The 23,879-nt window shown below is 36.2% G+C and overlaps 1 protein-coding gene across 3 annotated transcripts in view; it reads right to left on the reverse strand.

The window, feature by feature from the left end:
* AFG1L (AFG1 like ATPase) overlaps positions 1 to 23,879 on the reverse strand; it is a 59,977-nt gene that overhangs the window by 15,729 nt on the left and 20,369 nt on the right. For all 3 annotated transcript variants that reach the window (XM_030945121.1, XM_030945120.1, XM_030945122.1), the window contains exons 6-10: positions 22,805 to 22,904; positions 20,128 to 20,186; positions 4,534 to 4,616; positions 1,056 to 1,126; positions 699 to 799 (exon numbers count right to left, since the gene is read on the reverse strand). In XM_030945121.1, the coding sequence (XP_030800981.1) occupies positions 699 to 799; positions 1,056 to 1,126; positions 4,534 to 4,616; positions 20,128 to 20,186; positions 22,805 to 22,904 (414 nt within the window). The remainder of the gene's footprint in view (positions 1 to 698; positions 800 to 1,055; positions 1,127 to 4,533; positions 4,617 to 20,127; positions 20,187 to 22,804; positions 22,905 to 23,879) is intronic.

Below are 23,879 nucleotides of genomic sequence, written 5' to 3' on the forward strand. Positions count from 1 at the left end.
AAAAGACTGGTCACCATCCTGAATCCAAAGTGCTATTGGCCCAGTTTAGGGTTGTGATCATTTAACAGCAACTGCAGACATCAGTACAGAGATCACTGAAGTGCAGGGCAACTCCTGGGGAATTATCTTCCAACCCACTGGAGGTCAAATACAAGGAGAACTTTTCAAGATTCACATCTCACATGTTTAAGCAGAGAATGTGCCAGTATTTAGCAAAATCTGGCATATTTTGAGAAGGCCTGGGATTAAACATTCCTTGTACACGCAGCTGAAACCAGAGCATGGAACAGAGTGTTACTCTAGTGGTGCCAGGATCACTGCTCCTTTGCTTGACTATCAAACTGAAATCCCAGATTATAAAAACAGCATTTGATTGCTATTTATATATTGAGATGTTAGCACCACTCATATACCAGCAATGATGTTAGGCCAGGCATATATTGCAGTAGGATTTTTGAAGATAATCTGTGATACACCTAAGAGTGAATTTACTGTATCATTAAAAAGAAAATTCGTATGGTTCTTTTGAAGAAAGGGGTTTTTCCTGTTAAATTAAAAATATTTCTGTTAATCAAGTTTTTTAAAAAGCCTTTTTAATTCAGTGCATCTTGGGAAAATAGCAAGTTTGTGTGGTTTGATTTTTTTTAAACTGTGAAAAGCCTGAGCATTAACCAATCTAGATTGGACAGGGTACTCACTCTGTCGCACAGCTCTTCAAACGTGAAGTCTGCAATGGTTCCACATGCTTTATTCAGCCCCAGCTCTCTGCCTTGCACTTTTAGAATCCTTGGTCTAGTTACTATGGGAACATGAACAAAGACTCAATCTTCTCTGGATAATTACTATAAAATTCATCTCTTACAGATAGGAAATGCATAGCTTCATGAATAATAGCACATGATTCAACACATAAATTAGACAAAATGCTGATACAATGACTGCCACTTGAGTGTGGCATCAACCCATATACAGCAATGGAACTTATTAATTGGTCAGTGGAGATTGGGCATTGTGTTCTAAATGTATTCTCTTTCAAGAGAAATTAACTTACGTACAATCATTTTGTTTCTGAGCCAGCTCATCAAACAACTTATCCATGACAGCCTCCACATCAGCTTCACTTGTGCTACAGTGAAAAGAATAATAGAATATGAAATTAATAACACTTGAAGCCAACATCAAACAGCTGCCTGAGCCTGCTTAGCTTTTTGCCCATAAAAAAAAGAGAACAGGATGTTATACTCTAAATACAAACATTACATTTAGAATACACTTAAAAGTAGAGAATATTAACTCTCAGGTAGATGATTCTGCCTTATTTGCATACACTGAAAGACTTCTGTGTTTTGAGCTGTTTCCAGTAATGAGGCAATACAGGCAGAGCAGACCCATTAACACTATGTGTACACAATGAGAAAAAAGGCTTCTGGCTCTATCTTGCATGCAAAATAAGAGCAAATAGACAAGGCAAGGCAAGGCAGTCAAGCACCTAAAGAAGTATCCTTTGAAATTTCTGAGAGGGGACTTCGTGAAATTAAATGTTGAAACAGATTTTTCTTTTTTTTTTTTTTGGGGGGGGGGGTGGGGGTTGCTGTGTCAAGTCAACCGATTATATTGACCAAACAATTTGCAAAATTAAACTGTGAAATTAAAAATACCACTGTCATCTCTTTATTAGCAGTTTTAGCAGTTTCCCAACCTCTGTTCCTAATACTGCTTGGGAAAAGATCAACCACAGATGGTAAAATGCAAAATATCTGTGCTGATATCTGAAATAAAGTTTACATTCATCTTCTAGGCCACAAGAATTAAAAAATCAGTCCAATCAGAAAACTTTTTTTTAATCACTGAATAGGGTAGAAAGCCAATCTTTCCATGTTTTATTCTTAAAGATGAATTGATAGATAGATAGATAGATAAGATTTCTAGCTGAGAATAGTAAATTAATATTACAGTAGACAACAAACTAGAACTAGGATATAGAGTGTTTCACTGAAGCTGGTGTAAACTCTTTTGGTGTGAAATCTTATAGATCTTGATGCACTGAAGTCACATTGCTTCACACAATTCTAGACATCCTCTTAACTGACAAATGAATATCAGCTTGTTAAACACATACTCTCCTGCTCATTAGGCCTTAAGTACCTTAAAAATGTTAAGAGCAAGCAGAACAGAAGTAACTACATTTTAGCTAAAGCTTAATGATGACAAACCTTGTAGATACAAAGAATTTGGGAAAAAAAATTTAAAACTCAGGAACTTATACAAGTGCCATTTGGAAGACTTGAAAAACCTTTTTTGACTAGGAGGTTACATAAAATTCTAGAAGTTTCTCTCAATATTGATAATGGTGTGATGCATTCCTCTGACAAAATGATAAAGAACAGACAACACCAGAAAAAAAAGGCCATAAAAGGGGGTAAAGAGTTTGTGCACGTGTGCATAAATATATCTATATATCTGAATCTATCTCAGAGAGTATGTGCACGTGCATGCATATGAGTAACAGAAATTTCAACTGAAAGGCTACCAGAAGAAACAGGTGAATTTGATGCTAAGGTGGACATTTGTAGCTATTTGCCAAGAAAGTTTGTTTTGAAAACAGATACCTGAGACTGAGATCGATGAAGTTGCTTTGATCAGGCATCCTGTAATGGTGTTACACTGACTGCTCTCAGAGGAGTATGAAACAGCTTTAAGTAACCCTCAGTTACATGTTTTAAATGAAGACAGGACTACACAAGATATGAAACATCAAGAGGATTCTTTAAACAAATGTGACAATGATACTATAGCCATTAATAGAAGAACATATACATGCTGAACAAGAACATTTTCTTTGGGGGACAAGACTTCTAATTAAATTTTAGAATCTGTAGCAAAATACTGTACACAGTACCTAATTTTAAAACAAACCAAACAAAAGGAATCCCCACATACTAAGCTAGTTCTACAGGGTTAAAGCTCTAATGAACCCGTTTGAATAGCATAATGAATAAGATTCCCTCAGAAGAAGAAACGACAAAGAAATAAGTACCTAATTCTATTGGCAGCTATGGGGGTTTTTTAATAATTTTTCAGCCCACTGCTTCCTAATGATTTACACATCAAGTTCTGAAGGCAATCCAGTAAGGGAACATAAGACAGAATTATTGCCCATCTTTGCCATTCACTTGATCAGAAGTTTTACAGCAGAACACAATGAGATACTTTGGCTGGGTACTACTCCTGGAACTTGTTTATATTGCTTCTCCTGCGAGAGCTGATGCCACAGGCACCATGTTTGTCCTATTACCTGCTACAAACCACAAACATCCTTTTCCTTTCTTCAAAGTATGGACACTGAGAAAACATCCACCAGAAAGTCACAGAGTGTAGCAGGCCCAGGGAGCAGCACCACAGGCAGGGACAGCAGCACTCAGAACAAGGGCCATGATGAGCACAGGTACCAGTGGTGGCTTCAGAAAGTTCTTCTGAGCAGGCGTGACAAAGCACTGAGCAAGTGCAGCCAGGCAAAAATACAGCACAAGAGCTACTTTTCTCAAGTTCATATAGCCACAGTTTAAGGATACAGAACTTGCACTGGACCTGTTTTCCATATATGAAACTCTGTCACTTCCTTTCAAAAGCAAGAAAAGTTACCAGTTGTAGTTCTACCAAGCAGTATTCCTCCTTCCAGACAAACAGCTACAACATCTAACTTCATTAAAAAGCAGCATGGACATACATGGTTCTAAACACCCATCACAGTGATGAAAATACCCCACCTTTCTGGAAACATGATTTTTAAATCAGTATTTTAAAAATACAACTGTTATAAATCTATTATTAAATTATTGTAGTCTGCTTTGTTCAGGTTGTCACTGAGTAAACAATATTACAAGAGAAAATACAAGACAGAAGAATGTTTGCATTGCAAAGGTTTCAAAGTATTAAAGAGGATGTTCCTATTAGGCAGATTTATGCTGCAAGCAGAAACACATCTGTGAATATATTTTAAAATATATTTATTTGCAAATATAAAGTGCTAAAGAAATTTTGTCATGATAAACAGAAACAATCTGTCAAAACAGAAGGGTGTTGGGTTTTTTAATCCACAGCATTGGAAACACCCAAAATTAAATAAATCCTTGTCATTGGATTTCTATAAATACTTAATTACTTAAATACAATAAGGATGTTATTCTATTATAAGAGAATTGTGCAGTCTCTTACAAGAGGATATTCATCACTTTCTAACCATCTGTCACTTCAGTTCTCCAAACACCACACCTCCCCAAAAAATCTAATTAGTTTTTATTCAGTCACACATTATAAATGATGCTAGTGTGGTTACCAAAAATGTAGTTTAATGAAGTTAATATCAAGGCATAATGGAAGGCGGTTTGCTGAACAAAATGGACCAGAAGGCAAAGAAAGGAAAAGTCACACCCTGCTAATTCTACTACACATTTTTCTTTTCCCGTTGAATAGGAAATTATTGGCTAATAAGAAGGAAGAAGGAAGCTAATATAATATCATAGATAAACTTACAGGTAGTAAAGTTTCCCAGCAGCTGGAAGCACTCGTTTCCTGTAGTCTATTCCAGAATCAAGCTGGACTGTGCTGCAGTATTTCTACAGAGACAAAAAAAAAAAAAGAAAGAAAGAATAGCTTTCCTCGAGCCAAAGCTGTATTTACTATTGTCTGTAATACAGAGAAGACACACTGCTGTGATAAACCATCAGCATGAATATCATCTGCAAAACTGAAATTCAAGATCTAAAAGATGAAGTCTCATTTGCAATTGTCAAAGCAAAGAAATAAGCTGAAAATCACTCACATATGCAAAACAAAAAGGCCTATCACAAGTCCATCAACTAAAAAAATAATATAGATTGGAAGTACATGGGATGAAATGAGGGTGGATATTACTCATTCTCTCTAGGCACAGCATTGTTGCAAAAATTATTTTCACATTAAAATATATACCTTTTGAAATACAAAATTAGAAGCACTAGAAGTTTAATGGAACACAAACAAATTCTAGCAACAAGTGAAACTACTTCTATTTTATAAGCTAAAAATAATTTTATCTTTTCCTTATACTAAGAGGGGTAAAGATTTTTGATCTTGATACAAAGATCAAATGTATAAACCACAAGTTTTGCTGCAAAATGGATGAGGGAAGAATAAACAAAGCTCTGTATCTAAAAGATTTTATTTCTTTTATGCAATGTCTGAATTAACTCAGAAAAGGATATTTTTTGCTCTCCTTTAAACAACCTGTAGGATTCTAAGTGTGACACAGATGTCCCTGAGTAGTTACAATAACTGTTTCTGTTAAAAAACTTAAACCCAGCTGTACCAAAGGGTGCTTTTTTTGATTCAAGGCCCGAGGCTGAGAGCAAGATTCTCACTACTATCAGTAAGATCAAGATTTTACCCTCCCTCCCACCCCCAACAGAGGGAATAGCTCTGCTTATCTGTTATGACTCCTTCCAATACACACAACTTCTACGTGTTACATATAGCAAGAAGCAAAAGAAGCTATAGAAGAAAGAGAGGAAAGTTTTAGTATTTTAGAAAATATAGCCGTATCAACAATTTAATTTAAGCAATAAAACTTTTTTTTATGTAATTCAACACCAGTAAAATTCTTCCATTTGCTAGAATCCACTAAATTAGTCTGCTTCTTCACTGCACTGTGAACTATTGGTTTATCTTTAATATTCTTGTTAAGCATTTCATATTCTGCATGTTCGAATTTTTCAAGGCCTCCTTGAGGCCAACCAAATAACAAAATTGGAAATGTCAAACCACAGTCACAGCAACTAAGTTGCAGGAAAAATATTTAGAAGAACTACCATCAGTGATTTAAGGACCAATGGCCCTTTAGAACAAATGCATCGCATAGGACACAGATCACAAATATCTGCAGGAATTACTGTGATGACTCAGTGCACTAATTTTTTGCCCTTGGCTATTAGTGAAGGCTCTATACCTACTTTTAACCTCCAAATTCTCTGCAAAGAGATACAGCTGAAGAAAGAAGGTAAAACAAAAATCATCCTGGAAGCACAGAATCCCAGGAAAATCCATGTATCTTTGATTCCAGTAAGTGAAAAAGCCATGCTAATCAAATCATTATCTTGGACTAAGGCTACTGCAAACACAATAGCATTGGTGCTACAATATTATTATAATCTATTCCCTTTCTTTTCTTGAGAGCTCACAAAGAAAGAGAATAACTGAGCAGAAGAAAAAAGTTCCAGAGGCATGTAATAAATAATATGCACAGGGGAGGGAGGATGTTTAAGCTTTTCTTCAGCATCTGTCTGGCAGCCAAGGCCAGAAGGAAGATTACTGAAATTTCACAGTAAAGCTAGTTCACTTAGTTTTTCTTTGCCAGCATCTTTCTACCCATTGGTTTATTTTTCCCAAATAGTAGAATAACTTAAGTACTATTTTCTTCATGTTAGTAGGGGAAAAACCCCAGAGATTAATACTACAGCTTTGAGGACGATGAGATTACTTAGATTGACTTTAGATACTTGCAAATTTAGTAATGCTGTTAATCAATATGGCTTGTTTTTTTCCTGGAAACAAGAGATGGGACTTTTACATGAATTCAGCCTCATCTCTTCAGCCTTCAAGTCGGATTTATAAACTCTACCGCTCCCTCAGGGTGTTGTGTTGCACATAGTGAAAAGTGAACATAAACCCACATATACTTGAGAGTATTCCATGGTTATGGTAGAAAGAACAAAAGCACACCTGAACACTGTAGCTGGTGTAAATTTGTTCCCTGATATTTACAGTGGTGCTGGAGGCTCAGCTGCCAATGACAAGCAGGTGTCCTGTGCACTCAGATACAGACTTGTACTGGGCTATGTTATGCAGGTCTGTGCAGCTTGATGAAACAGAAATGGGTGCCCACTGCTACACTGCTTTAGTCTGCTTGTGTTCCACTTACAAATTTGTCACTCCTTCCATGCACCAACAGCTTTTATGACATAACACTGAATGAGTTTCAGAGATAAGAACCATGAAACTGAAGATGTAAATACCACCAATACAGCTAAAAAGAAGATGCCTTTTTCTTCTTTTTTTTTTTTCCTTCCTTCTCTTTTCTCTGTCTCTGAAGTAATTACTATTATCACTCTTCAGGAAAAAACACTATCATTTGTAACTCTAGTTAAAAAGAACTTGTGTGTTCAAAAAATTATTTATGTTTTTGGAACCCTTTTAAGATACAAACATTGCCTAACAGAGATTTTTCCTTCCCTATAAGCTTTGTTTGTATGTCCGTAATGATGTACTATTTTTGATTCTAATATGATACAACATGATGTAGTTTATTTATAAAAAAAACCTGTTAGATGTAAGACCTTTCAGCCAAAAATGCAATAGCAGAATCCAGTTCAGAGATCTGTAAAATACAGTTAATATAGTCCTAGTGATTTTTTGCTTCCTTAGGAGGTGAAAGTCAACTGAACCAAATGTAAACAAAATGAAAAAACAGAATTCTGATGTACAGCAGTTTTCTGTAATACACAGTGTAAGCATAAAAGCAGAGGACAGCTAACAGGAACCAAGAAATACTTAGTCCTTTTGAAGTTATTTGGCATTTTACTCCAGGAAAGTTCCTAATTAATTGATGTGTTTGGTCTCTCCAGACTGATGGTCAGTTCAGGAAAGTACTCTGGCCATTTAGAGATCATATTCTAAATACACATAAAAGAGCCACAGGAATTTCCCAACCCTTCTACAGGTTCAGGTGTCTATCCACGCTCAGTGCTAATTATTTTCACTGAGACACTTCAAAGCTCACCCACACCTATCCTGTTAAGACACTCTATGAATATACGTAAAATAAACGGCTCCTGCCATTAATTTCAAAACTCAAACATCATCATCTGAATCACAACACACTCAGAAAACAGCCCTTTAGGACATAGTTCCTGCAGTTAGATTATAAGCTGCCTTTGCAGGGTAGGGACAACTTTTCCCTATGTGAATATATTTTGAGTACAGATCCATAGATGTTAATGGAAAATAACATTACAAAAAAAACCCCAAACCACCAAACAGAAGTGGGAAATGTTATTTACACAAACTGAGCTCAGCACAGTAGAGGAGGGAAAAGGTGGGACAGCAGCAGCAGCGAACCGAAGTGCAGTAGCAGGAGCATTGCTCACACTGCCACACAATAACACCACCATCTCTTCTCTGAGTTAAGAATGTACCCTTGAGGATAGCTCTAAAGGGAGATGCAGCACATGGTCACTTTTGCTCACTCAGAAAGGTCACAGAGAAGTTATGTGCTGAGTAGAGATCCAAAGGTTTTCTTTTTGGGGTCTCCTTCGTCAACAAGGATACCCACTCTGGTTCTTTGTTTCTGCACACATAAACATTCACTTATCTGTTTCACAGGAAGGCAGAAGGAAAAATATTCATATTTATAATTTTTTTTTAGGATACATGCTTTAAATGTTAAAAAGACAGCATATAATCAGAATATATAACAAAAGAAAACAAAGCACACCAAAATAATGTAAATGTCCAAGCTAAACATTTAAAATACTAGATTTGGAAAATAGAAAACCAGATGCATGGTTGCATGGTATGGAAAAACAAATCCTGCTCACAAGTGTAAAAAACGAAATACTGAACATCAGAGAGTTGCCTATGTTAGTATCACCATGCATCTTGTCTACCCTTCACAGGTATCAGCAACATTATTCTCCTGCATGATGGTACTAAAAAATCACTACTATAATTTAAAGATCCTAGAAGTCTGGAGAGGGGTGAAAAGATAGGTTTCTCTAATTTCGGCTTCTTAGAGCATGGGGAACACCCCTACTAAGATTACATACAGAAGTTCTACTTTCTCCATCTTTGGACTTCCTCATCCAGCACAGGACTGATTAAACCTATGGATGTGATTGCATTCTCACACTCACACTCACTGATCACCATAGAATCCTAATCAACAGCCAAAGAACTAACTGGAGTGCTCAGGCTGTTAGCACTTAATTGTCAAACCCATAACTATAACAATTGGTTTCCATTCCTTAAGATGGAGTTTTAAATTTTCAAATTTCATTTTGGGCTAAACTCCTTTTGAAATACTTAATACTGAAACTACAGTCAGTCTAGTGGAACCATCCTCATTTTCCAACAGATTTTCTATTCTATTGAGATATTTAAAGTCTGACTTACCCTATTCAATTCAAATGCATAAAATTAATTAGTTATTATGTATTTATGTATACAAAGAGCAAATACAATTACAGAATTGAAAATGCAATTAGTAAGCAAAAAATGCAGTGTAAGCATGGGCTCATTCCCACTGAGTGGCTCAAAAACTTTTTATTTCAGAAGGGAAAAAAAAGGTAAAACCTCATGGCTCAACTCAAGACACTTAAAACAACCACCTTTAGACAGAATAGATAAAATTAGACTGTCAATAGACCTATTCTAGAAAGTTATTAAATACAGACTAACAAATACTTTTTTTCCAGTAAGCATCTCTGATATTCCTTTATTGCTGCAATCAAGAACAGTAGCTATTAAAATGTTTAACTGCTCAAGAAATTAAAGCACATGACAGGATAGATTATTATGAAGAAAGAAACTTCAGAAAATTTCAAAAGGTAATCCAGGTTAGCTGGATAACCTGCAAGTTCTCAAGTTTTAAGTTTTGGCAATAAATACTGCCAAATATAACTTTTGCAATCAATCTTTTTCTTACACTTGTGTCACACATGTCTCCCCTGTGTCACAAAAAGCCCTGAAATGCTATAGAAGGCCTTGCAGTCCACAATGAACACCACACTAAGTACCATGCTCCCTCTGAGCTCACTTATTGTGATCATCTTGTAACACTTGATGATGCAGGTGAGTAGATACTTCTTAACCTTGAAGATCACCTTAAGTTAACCCAATTACCATTCTCTGCTCTGAATTGTAATGGTATTAAAACAAAAACCCAAAAAAACCCCATCTAAATCATCCTATTAGACCACAAGAACAGACAAACTAATCACCCCACAGTTCCAATCAACAGCCAAAGAACTAACTGGAGTGCTCAGATTAGCACTTAGCTGTGTCCATCTGAGGACCTCCAGAGAAGGTGCAGGGGAACAGAGATCCATGAGTGCTTCAGTTTAGGAGGATCATCACCTTAATTCCCACACGTGCTGAGTTTCCACAGCCTTTCACGCCTGGTTCAAACCAGACACTTGGAAAATGCAGCAGCAGCACTGCAGTATCAAATGCTCATTTTCCATATGAGCAAGGAAGAGTACAGCTCTATCTCCAAGCAGGCAAAGCTGCACAATTCATACTCTTGGCCTCTGAACAAGCCCATTAGAACACCTACTATCAGTAATCATGCCTATGTAAGAAGTGCAACTTCCCAGCCACTCTTTCTGAGGAAAACGAATCACAATTTTCACATAGATCTCACTGTCCTTTTCAAATGCATCCTCTGAGTTGGTCTCCATTTACAATACAGGATCACTAATACTCCTTTCCTCCAGCAAATCAGAAAATAATTCGATTGTTCATTTGCAATCATTCTTTTCACACATTTACATTCAGCCTAAGGCATTCTTGCACATCACACAACATGCAGACATGCGATGAGAGTCACCAACTAACAGAGAAAGAGTTCCTCAGGTAAACAAAGCTCACTAGACTTAACCTTTTTTATTTTTCATTGACTCCATATAGTGTTAAATTATCAACTAGAGTATTATTTCTTCTTTCTTAATATTCTTCCTTAAGCAATTTAAAGAAAAGGCTTCTCCATCCAAAGAATACCATTACAACTGGCATTTTCTATAACTATGGCAGAACAAGAATCATCTTAAGCAAAAATGTAGTATGTAACGAAAACAAATATTGCTGATACACAAAGCATACCCACAGGTTTTTAATTCAGTGTACTTTCAAAGTCACCAGCATGTGACAGTCACCAGAATATGAAATTTCAGAACGTGAATCTGGAGCTGGACAGGCTAAGTGTATAGTACAAGGGTAAGTGTAGCTTCCTCTCTGGTGCAGCTCTACAAAGAGATCAACCAGACTGTTAGTCAGGAGCATGCATGGTACAGGTGAGGCACCTTCAAAGGGCTGCTTCTTTTCTCCTTTTGCCTTACCTGAAAACAAAAAAAGAGAACAAACAAACAAAAAAGGAAATTAATCAAGTTTGTAGCACTCCTAACTTTCTGCTCCACTAATCCTTGGGATTGATATGTACTCAGGGAGAGGAGGAAGGAGAAAGAGAAACACCAGGTATTTGATAGCGAAGAAAACTTGGTCCAAGCATTGTTGGATGTATATATAGTTTTTGTCTCCTTGTTCAGATGTTGTTGAAACAGTAGACTTTAAAGAAAATGTCAATGAATCCGCATAAGCACTATACATGACCTCTGGGGTAATTAGCAATCATTCAAAAGCAACAAGACTAAGTGTTCTATTCTTTATTACTGTCAGCTCTTCTCTTGATCAGCATTTTAATAAAGATGGTTCATTGCTAAGACAGTTTCATGAATCAGTCATAATTACATTCTGACATGCAGTGAATAGTAAAGGAAAACTAAGTATCACTTCATCAACCTTTCTAACCTTTGTGCAAGTATTAACTGTAAATAATTTTTACACTATCTTACAACAGAAAATCTGCATATTTCTTAGCTTTGTACATACTCTACCCTAACTGAATTTCTTGTGACCTATACCTGAAAAAAAACCCCAACGTTACAATCAGGAATAATTACTTATCTGGCATGGTATTCACGTACTGCCTTTCACAGACCAAATTAACTTCAAGCAGAAAAGGCTATTTGCTCTACAAAATAGTGCAATGCTTTACAGGGTTAACTAAAGGTTTTTTACAGTCTTTTCCCCTATATTCTTCTGCAATAATGAAATATGGGAAATGATTGCAATAGCTTCAGATACTTCATGTTTACCCCAATTGCAAACACTGTAACAAAACTAAACAAAAAATCCAAAGAACCACATGAACAAATTTTGAGGAAAACTTTCTAAATGTCATCCAAGAATCCTGTACAATATCAGGGAAAGTAATCACTCTCAAGTTGATTTGGGATAACAAACATTTTGCTTGCAAATTATTTTTCAGTGGATTTAGAGCAAAAATATCTGGGAAAATAAAGATTGCCAAATATAACTTTTGCAATCAATCTCTTTCTTACACTTGTGACAAGAACATTTAAACTTTAAACTGAAGAGTTTAGCAGAGATAAATTGAGAGACAAAATTCATTCAGTGGAAGTTGCACAAGTTTACATTACAGCCTTCAAAACTTTAGCAACTAAGAAACCCCACCATTCTTGCTACCACAAGGAACATACGATCTATTGTACAACTTTTCAATAACTTGTTTTAATGTCTAGCTACAAATCAGCTACCCCCTAAGAAGAGGAAAAATAGACAATTAACTTGTAAAATAATGGTGCATGAATAAAAAGAGAGACTCTTAAAATGTACTGTTCTGTGAATAGTATTTCAGATATTCAGACAAAAGGTGAAAGAATTCAGGAGGTACAGATGTGGCTGTGCCGGCTCGGAGACAAGGAGCCTCTCCTTTTTCCAGTCAGGGAACAGAAGAATGGCAGAGTAAACTTCCATGCACTAAGAATTACACTGAACAGTGCTCCCCATTTCCCATCACTTTGGAAAAAATCTTCCTTGCAGAATAAGAATAAATACAAAGGAAAAAAACCCACCTGCAAACCACAAATCACTGCAAAACACCCAGTTTTGCTAAAGGACCAGTAATGACTGTAACTTTCAATCTCCTAATAAGCAAGCTGTGGTGTTCTGTGAGAAACAAACACCTAACACCAAGAGTTCACGCTGAATTTATAACATGATGTTGCGTAAGCTAAGGGTCAAATTCATCCCAATACGTATACTTCACTGGAATTATACCCTGGTCGAAGTTATTTGTCTAGATTTCTTTTATGCTGTTGTTTTTCTTTTTAACATTTGATTTGTATTTCTTTTCCCCAGTATTAGCCTTTGCTCCTGCCAGAACTGTTGGCAGCCAGGAAAAAAAAAAAGTAAAGGAAAAAAAAAGTAGTCATGATTTACGAAACTGAATTTCCCAGAATAATAATAAAAAAAAGTGATTAAGATCTAAACAAAGGCTAAAGATGGCTTACGCTTAGCTCTGATGAGGTCCACTACCTCATTACCCACAACTGAAAACTTCTGATGCATTTTGTTTCAAGGGAATCCAAAAGTCCTTGCTGTAAAGCAGGCTGGGGGGTGCAAGGTCCATTCACTCTTTCTGTACCACAACCATTATGTAAGAAGTATAAAACACTGCCTTTATGCTGCCAAACCACAATGACTCTTCTTACATCAAAGGGGTTTTGCCACTAGGGTTTTTTTTCTCTGAAATTTATTCAAGGCAAGGGCATCGAGACAACAATTCATACACGCTAATTACACCTAATTATCTATTCCTTTTTTTCCCCCCTTTCCACCAGCTTCAGCCAGTGTTATTTGCTATCTGGGTTTCTCACAACCTCCCCTTGCCCTGTCCATCCAACTCAACAGCAAAGTCTTTGAAGAAAACAGTTGTGGCTTCTTAGAATTTTAACAATATAAGGTTCAACTCAAATTAAATTATTCTATTATTAGTTTTGACACATTTATGTGTTAAATATGAAGGCCTCTTGGTTAATTTGACAAATTCCTCACATCTCTTCACAACTAGAATTGCTGGTAACACCCTCTCTTGTAGGAGCTTCTCCTCATGCTTTCTTTTCATGATCTAAATGAAATGTTTATTGGATTAAAGTTCTTCTCTGCAGACCTCCACGGTGGCCTGTGACAAAGAGCTTAAAAGCTTTATTAATTGGCTCGGGCTTTTCAGGGGGAGGCAGGACCTCATTTCACATTACATCACAAGCAAACAGAACTGCCACGTGTAATTAGACTAATTTACCCTGATACAGCAGGAATCAACTATTCCATATCTATGATATGCTTTCATTTACTCATTTTAATCAAGGAGCAAACACCAAGCAAGAGCTCAGGAAATCCTAACAATTTTAGAAAGGGAGAAGGGAGGAAGCCTGGCACAGAGTTACAGTAGCAACTATTTAATCCTAAAATAAAGTTTTGATCTGCATCTAAATAAACTGTCTAGGAGAAAGTGCCTAAGACAGCTACAAAAGGTAAACAAATTGAACGGTTCATCCCTCGAGAACACAGTAAAGAAATAGACACATTATAAAATATTGTAACAGTTACGTGCTCTGAACTACAGAATTCAAAAAACCCTGGTGTTTAAATTTAACACACACACAGAGGCTTAAAAGGCTGAATGCAGAAGGGATTGGTAGCTTCTAATCTGACACCTTGCTTTCTATATACAACATTTTATTACTTGATAGTCTCACAAATTTATCAAACTAAGATTTCCCACAAATTATACTGAGCTTCAAAAATACTTGCAGCACAAAATACTTGCAATCATGCTGTATTTCCTATTTTTATTTTTTCTATATTTAATTAGGTACACTTCACAAAAGATGAGCACTTCTATTACTTGCACAGAGAGAGAACAAGAACAAATGCTCCTTCTACTTAGGAGTTTGCTTGGTTACATACTAAGAAGGGAAACAAAAGGCCCAACATCTTCAGTAATGAAAAAGTCAATTGATAGGCAAAGCCATCACAATATCAAAGGCCTAATCCCTGCAATTCTGACTCAGGTGACAGTTCACAGGGGTCAGAGTGGCTGACACTGACCTCAAAAGCAGGTTTTAACTATTCAACATACTGAAAGCTGCTGGGCTATCACACCATTAGACTGGAACAAACTGACAAATCAATTTCATCAAGGAGATGACTTTTTTGGGAGAGGGGGGAGGAGAGAGGCAGATCCGCCACTCAACAAATCCCTGCATTTCTCACACAGGTGGTTGGACAAAAGCTGACTGCACCATCAAAGACATTTTATATCTACCAAATGCCTTTGTACAAAACTAACTCCCACAATTTCCTTAGAGGCAGCTCTAAATGTTTTTAAAACAAGTATTTTTCATGTTCTCATACTAAGCTATTGAAAACTGAAAATGCTTTTCAATTCCTCAGTTTCCTGCTTTGTAGGAAAGGGTGCACTTTAATTAAAACCATAGCCAGCAACATTCTAAATAAGTAATCATTAACTGATTTCAAGAAAAACAGGGAAATACAGCGTATAAATAATGCATTGCTTTCTGTTTGAGAGGAGTGTACAATGCTTACTTGCAGTTAAAAGTCATTTTAATCAGTTTTAAAATAAATAATTATTTGGTCCCTAATAGCAGAAGAAAAAAAAGAAGGGGAAAAAAAGACACTGAAAGTAATTTCATGTCCTACTGACAACAGATTTCTAGCTGATTTCTCCCCTTTACTTAAAGCAAAATGCAAGTAGCCAAAGCCAAAGATTTTTTTCTAAAATTTGGCCTTTTAAAGTTACACTCAGACTATGAAGGGCCCTAAAACTTTTTAACTTTTAGTTAAAATTTAGTGTAGTGCAAGCCTATTGCATGAAAAAACCTGACAAAACACAGAGGTTACATACTTGGTACTTCAACACAGCTTGACATTTTGAAGCTTCATGCTACACTTCCAGGAAACCTTTGGAATCGCAAGAACTACTCACTCAAGTTACTGACTCTACACAACAAATTATTTGAGGAACTTTCCTTCCTGATTTTCAGAGAATGAAACATTGAACTAGCCCCTGAATTAGAGTTAGGATTTCAGTACAGTCAAGGGTTGAGGTGAATGTCTTCATTAAATGTCTGCCAAAATTAAAATGTTGCCAAAATTACTGCCAAAACAGTAAATTAAAGCATGGGGGTTTTTTCCCTTTTTTTTCCAAGAGCCTCACATAATATCTTACATCAAGTTGTTAAAGACTAGCACAGTGTTGATCTGCTTGAGGGTAGGAAAGCTCTGCAGAGGGATCTGGACTGGCTGAATCCATGGGCCAAGGCCAGTGGTGTGAGCTTCAACAAGGCCAAGTGCTGGGTCCTGCACTTGGCTCCCAACAACCCCAGGCAGCGCTACAGGCTGGGGACAGAATGGCTGGAAAGCTCCACAGCAAAAAAGGACCTGGGATTAACATTTCTTCACCAAGAGAAAGGTTTGTCAAGCATCAGAACAGACTGCCCAAGCAAGCGAGACACCATCCCCAGAGGAAAGACATGCAGATGTGGCACCTGGGGACATGGTCTAGTGATGAACTTGGCAGTGATGGGTTAACAGTTGGACTCAATAGTCTTCGAGGTCTTTTCCAATCTTAACAATTCTGTGATTCCAAAATACATAGTTTTATTTGTAAATCAGCTTTAAAACATTTAGAAACTTTGTATATTTCTTTTAGGTTGAGAGTAACAACTTTTGGAGTATTTCTGCTCTCTGCATTTGAATAAAATAACTTTGAGCAATCAATGGTTTTCTCAAGAACTGTCTTTAAAAAAAAAAATCACATAGGAATTCCACACACTTTAAGATGCTCAGCAAGAGATCCTGTGAGATTAAAAGCTCAATCGGAAGAGACTGAATCGAATTACAATTATAGAATTAAAAGTTTTTTCTTCCTAATACTTCTTTTCTCTGTAAAGCTCTATCTTTGTAAAATTTCATGGATTGAAGAAGCATTCTTATCTGTTGCAGAAACTAAACTCCTTCATAAGGAATACCGTGTCCCAAAGAATCACAGCCACAACAATGAACTGATGAATTCAGAGTTTTCCCCTGTTTATAAAGCTTTGCATTAGAGGATTAAAGAATCACTGAAAAAATACATCTCAAACTATTTAATATTTCAAAAGAAGAGAACACTGGGATAAGATCAGAATTGAACTGGGAGCACACACAGGGCAAAAAAAGCTGCCAGTGGTGTTACTGGCCTGCCCAATGACACAGACCTAGAGCTTTCATGTGGCTACCAGCTGTAGGACCTGAAGTTTTCATGTGGCTCTAAAAATTGGAACTTTTCATTTGCAATCTCACACAACGATCACTTGCCCCACTAATCTACCACCTAGAAACACAATATGGACAAACTCTGGAAGATAACTGTATCTTCTCTAGAGTGCTATTTCACCCTTTTGCTTATTCCACAGAAACAGGTTTATAATTATCTTTGTAAGAAATAGAACTCAAACACAGATATTGGAATTACATAGACTGTAGAAAATAAAAACAAAATTGAGGATGAACATGGGTAACTCCAGATCTGGAGAAGAAACCATTACTTTTGGTCATTTGAAGAGAAGAAAAGATATTTGTGTAACAGTTACCCAGGTATCTAGAAAGTATGTGTTCCACTGACAAGGAATGAAAACAGCCTGAAATCTATTTCAAGTGAAGCATCTCTTCACAGAAATATACTGCCAATAGTTTCCATTCATTCCACCTTCCCAAGGACATTTAAAGAAATTTGAAACTCCTGTGCTGAACTTGAACTACTTTTAGAGCTCAAGTCTTATTTTAAGGTTTATGATCATGAAAAAAACAAACAAAACCAACCCACCTATTCACTCCCACTAAACCACAAACAAAAGCCCTCTGGGCAGCTCTGAGCCCAGAGAAAACTAAGCCAGGAGTTAGTCCCAGCTGTCAAAGGCAGTACCAGGGGACAGGTCAGATAAGACCGACAGACACATGTGGCTTGGAGTGAGGGAAAGGTTGAGAAGACAGTAAATCAAACATTTGCAAGCAACCAATGCAGTGTTTTCCTTCATATTTTCACAAAAATCCTAGAAGAAATCATATTTACATTTCCTAGTCACAGAATTATGCACAGCTGAGGCAGAAGCTACTTTACCATTCACACCAATGCCATCACAAAGATTCTACACCCATCAGAGAGGCCTAAATCTGCATTTCTCAAACCACCAAAGCCAGAGTATCAATGTTCTATCCACACCTTCGTAATGTAAAGGTCAGTGGTTAAAATCTTACTCTAGAATACATTCCAGTGTGATTTTTAAATGCTGACTTCTGCTATACTGAATTAAAGATGTAGATTTCAATATTTTTTATTAATATTTTTAATGTCATGCCCTTATCCTTCCACTTCCCAACCAGGGTCAGAGAAGCATTTTGTGAATAAGCTTTCTCTGATCCAACTTTTGGTCATTATGTCTTTGGGAAAGAATATTGTTACACTGGTAATATTTATTAAAGTGACATTGAAGGCACATATATTTAGAAGAGTGTAAAAACACAAAGGTGCTGAGAAAAAGAACAAGGACAGGAAATCCAGTATTTTAGAAAGGCTCTTCTGAATTATGTTAACATTTGCTTCTCCCTTCACTCATTATGATGATAATATTCATCTGCCTCTAGTCTGGGTTGTGCTACTTGTTTTTTTGTTTTTTTTTTTTTGCAGTACTCAATTCTCTAGACTAAGCCACCTTTACTGCTTCTCTCAGCATTCCATCTGTTTCCTACTAAAAAATTTTTATTAACTTCCCAGTCTTGATGAGGTGCTCTGATGCATAAACTCCATTTCACATTTTTTTAATTCACCTAGCTAAAAAGACAAGAAAGGAAACTATAAATAAGCATACATCATAGGTATTCTTAAAGCCTGACAATCACTGAAATGAAAGAGCCTTATGTTTATCAGGGAGAAAACTAGGAGTCAACAATGAGAGACATAGAAAAGAATGATTTGCCATGGTTGCTGCATTTCAAAAAGCAAATGCATATGAAACTACTTCTATGCTTGAAAATACTCTATGATTGGGAGTTCTCATCCTATGCAGACAGCTACAAAATAAACCCTTTTCAAGAATTTGAAATGGAAGTGGTTGTTAATTTGTTTTTATGTTCCTTACTTCTCTAAAGCCATCCAGGTAAGAACCACTCTCACTGGTAACCTCCCTGACTTCATACACAGCCATTCTGATATGCACCAGAGTGCCATCATCATGTCAATGGCATATTAACTTTTAAACCTGATAATTGTACAAATGTCAACATTAGATGGTATTTTCAAAGGTTCTTAGGCAGCTAAGCAATCTTATAATTCTGAGAGGGCGCACCAAAACTGTTAGGCATTGTCAGCTGCTTTACTGCTGACCATCTGAGCAGAAACATCCAGTCAAGGCATCAATTCAGTAATTCCAAATCTCCTATCAAAAAGCCAAACCTACCTAAACTACCTTACAGTTCTTTTATCCTAGATACCAATATTATTTACCATTATTAGTTAACATTATTTTTAACAATATTATTTTAAATTATTAGTTAACATTATTTATGTGTTTATTCTAGCAATACTTCTGTGAAGTAGGGAAATGCTGATATTTCCATTTTACATGTCATGTCAATCCAGAGCAGGATACAAGACTTGTATGTTAGCCCCCAATAACATAACAATACAACTGTAGCTTGTGAATAAAAAATATCTGCAACTTCTCCAGAACTTCTACGTGTCGTTTCAGCTTATATTCTTTATAACAGCAAAATAAGCACCAATTGTGTTATCCACAGAGGAAGGATCCTCCATTTTTTAATTTAAATGAAGCTATTATAGTTTCTGACCTCCCATAATACAATATGCAGACTGAAGGAAGTTTGCTTCAGAGCTGCTGCTTCTTGAACATTATGTGAAGCCTCAGAAACAGCCACTGAAAAAGCTACTTACACACGAGAAAGACCCAGAAACAAGGTAATTGAGAGGTACAGAACAAACCCTACTTTCCTTACATCAAAGTAACAGCAAGCTGTTCTATGTTACATTATAAATGTAAGATATCCACAAGTACAACAGCACAGTATAAATATTAGAGGGACACTATGTTACACAGCATACCTGCACCAGCAGGAAAATCTTATCCAAACAAACACTTTCTGCTGCCTTAGTCAAAAAGATAATTTATTGTCATGTTAAAAAAGTTCAGCTTTAAAAACATGTTAATTCCAGGAGGAAAAAGTCCCTTCTTGCCTTACCTTCAATTAGTTTTGCTCAAAATAGTTAAAGCAGATATATATAATGTGGAAACTTGCACCAAAGCAATAATCTACAAATCTAAATTAATTAATAAAGCAGGCAAAACTGAAAAGCATTAAGCAAGTGGCTCTCCTTACCTTCAGCACAGCAATGAATGGTACAAAATTAGCCCTCTGAAGACCATTTTTATAGAGATCTGAAAGAAAGGAAATCAGTGCCATTTTGCTACTTAGTCTTAATAACGTCAGCTTGTCTTCTAGTCTAGCAAATAAAATTCAGTGTTGCTGGAGACAGGAGGAGGAACAAAAGGCAGAAAAGGAGAGCTAAAATCCATTTCTCTTATTTTACTATGCAAAAATTCAATACAACCTTAAGGTAGAATGGAACATCCCTAGAAGTGTGAAAACAGCAGGAAGCAAAAAATAACTTAGATCTCTAACGACATAAAACTAATTCTAGCAGAAGAAATTAGAGCAGCATCTGTTTTAAAGTAAGGGTTGAAAAAATATTTGTAATGCTGGGTATACATTGCTATAGACTGTAAGGCCAAACTATACAACTGTTAAACCCAAGTATTTGGCAGAGGACAAAAACCCACATAAACTAAAAATACACAATTTGTCTTTACTAAGTTAGCATCATTCTTATTTGATATACTGTGGTACACTTTGTCTTCCAGCAACTCTGCTAGGTGCACCCCCTCCTCAAAGGCAAGGAAAAGGATCACCCCTAAGGCCAAAAAACTGAAAATTAAATTAATACGTAAACTTAGGAAAAGTTGCAAAAAATACAACTGAATAAAGAAAAAAAATATAGTATGTTATGTAACAAAATGCAGATCTGCACCATCAAACAAAATACAAAATAACAAAAACTGCAAAGCAGCATTTTTCATCTTACTTATCTCTATATATTTATACAACATAAACTTTTCTTCTCTGGAAATTAACCAACTGCCCAACAAGTTCATAACAGAATGACTTTGAAAACACAATCACTTAAAACTGTATGATGATCTGCTCTGTTTCATTAATATTTGGAAGCCTTATAAAAAGGCAGCTTAACACCTACAGCTGACAAAAGGAATGAATAAGAGAATACAGACAGTTGGCAGAGATATCACCAAAATTCCACACAAAGCATGTGCCAGGTTATGATTATTCTATATATTTCCCATAAGGCCTGAAGGCTACAGCTACACCAAAGCTTTTATGCTTTACCAACACCTCACACTGGAAGATGCTGCATCCATGAGACAGCAACAGGGCACTTACGGAATGGTTTTCACAAAATTGGATATTTTCATGGAAACATTTAGAAAAATCAGCAGTAAAGGTAATTCCATTACCCTAATTACTAACAAAGTTCTAGGAAGCCATGTATCATACTCATTCCCAACTCAGCAAATCAGGATGGTCATACATTTGTTAAAATATATAGCAATCAATTGCGTATATACTTGCAAAAATTAGTGAACATGTAACAGTAGTGTAAGACAGCTACTCCCATTAGTTCTTCTAGCTAATAGAACTGTGAGCTGTGTATTATGTCTCTGTTTCATGAGATCAGAAAAATAAACAGTAATTTTAGAAATACTGTTCTTGTCATTCTCTGGGGTACTTAATACAGGTGGATGTACTTCAGGTTGATACAGTGACTTAATATATATGAAAAACACCCATACAACAATAAAGGTCATGAAATGACATCTTATTTAAAATATTGGCTACAATCCTCAAGTTACAGTAAAAAATTCTCCTGAACTTTAAAAAGTAGTGCTTAAAAAAACCCCAAGGATGACTCTCAAGTGAGTAAAGCACCAGCATTCAGTCTATCTGTAGTCAACACAACTACAGTAGTTACAATTCCATCTTGTTTGTGCAAAAAAGGAAAATAAGCCAATGGGAAATAATTTTCTCACCTAATAAAAACATTTGGGTGGGTTTTTGGGGTTTGTTTTGTTTTTTGTTGGTTTTTTTTGCTAAGAAAAAGTTCATTGTAGAATTGCCCATCATTAGTGATTGTCTTTTACTCAATTAATTTGGGTAGGAAAACTAATGGTTGTTACAGTTAACAATTAAGGTAACTCTTCAGTATTTGAAATTGATCAATCTGAAATGTCATGCAAGTTTATGCAGTATGCTAACTGCTAATGCTCTACAACACAAACATTTTTCTCCTTTACAAAAAATTACAGTTACTGCATGGTTAAAACTCATACAGATTTGGGAACTTTGCAGAAGGATCTACTTAGCTAATCACTAGAAATGAGTAGTCACTGTAAAAAAGAGGTAGAAATGGAAAGAGCTCTCCACTTAATTCTCTCAGACCAGCTTGTAAGAAGGTAAGAATGGCATCTTGGTAAGTGGCTCTCCTTCAAGCTGGTGGACCACATCTGCAAGTTTCTGAGTTAGAAGTTGGGAAGGAATGTGATATCATTTCCCTTCTTTTGCAGGATCTGATCTTTTCCTATCCTCAAACACATTAAAAACAGGCAATATTTTACCCCTCCTAAACTGCCCTGTGCCCAAACATCCTCTCACTGGTTTGGATGGAGTAGAGGAGATAAGAAAACACAGGAGGTTTTGAGAGTGGTGGAGGAAAGAACACCGAGTTCGAGATACAGGAGGGGTAAGATTAAGTAGAAAACATTTCCTTCTTTAAGAACAAGAAAAAGCAGGGGACAAGCTGGAGTATCTCTGATTCTTGCAGTCTATAGAGTTCCTTAGAACTAAATACTGTATGATATAAATACAACTGTTTTGTAAGAGATTCACTGGATTTGGGTTACACTGGTAGAATGTTTGTTTTTACCTTCTGGCGGCCTGTTAGATGTTGCCACAACGACAACCCCATTTTGGAAGAGATTTTCAAAAAGCTGCTTCAGAATCATGGCATCAGCAATGTCAGTGACCTGAGAAGACAACACATGTGTTATATCTTGCTTTCAGCTTCTGCTGCAATAGATCTGCAAGTGGCTTTGTAGCTAGGAAAATGCTAGTGAAAGCCATGAAAAAAGATCCTAATTATTGCTTGATGAGAAAAAAATAAAAGGGATAATTAATAAGCAGTGAATGTACCACAGTCTTTCAAAACTTGCCCACTCTTTATTGCAGAACTCCACCATTTCTTTACCAATTGCTAAATGATTCCATGTTAACTTCTATTATAAAACTACAGGTGGGAGACACAGAAAACAGACCTAAACATTTAAAAGCCTACTTAATTAGGAACAACATGAAAAAAACCAGAAGATAAAAAGAGATACACACCGGCTGTTTTACATTTCTATTACCTTTGAGGCAAAGGTTTGCAGAGGTGAATTTAAAATGGTCATGAGACTTCAGAAAATAAAGACAAGTAGCCAACTATACATAATCAGCTGCTGTTGAAAATAGAATGATATGACATAGATACTATTGTGTGATTGTTGCAAAAAACAATTCAACAGATGGCCCATCACAAAAATAAGCAATTTCATTGTTCTTTTTAAGTGCCTTCTATTACTGTCCATGAATAATCAAAAGGCAGGCAGTCACTTCCAGCACAGTCAGCCTCTTCTAACCTTCAGGCACGAAACACAAATGAAAAATAAAAATGGGTAGAACAAGAGATACTGGGGAGGGGTAAGGAAGAAAAAATGACTACAAGATAAGCCTTTAATAAAATTTCTTAAAGTGTCTTAATTTTAGCTTAACAAATTTGCTTTATAGTGCCATGAAATAATAGAATACAGGAACAAGGCTGTAAAGAAATGCATCAAGTTTTTCTGAAAAAACAGCAATTCATATTTTACAGGAGTTCACCACTTTAATACATAAACCATCTTTATGATCATTACACTTCATTTTCCTGTAGACCCTGTGGTTATTATAAAGACACTTGTTGC

The sequence above is a fragment of the Camarhynchus parvulus genome, chromosome 3 (assembly GCF_901933205.1).
Source record: "Camarhynchus parvulus chromosome 3, STF_HiC, whole genome shotgun sequence".
NCBI lineage: Eukaryota > Metazoa > Chordata > Aves > Passeriformes > Thraupidae > Camarhynchus > Camarhynchus parvulus.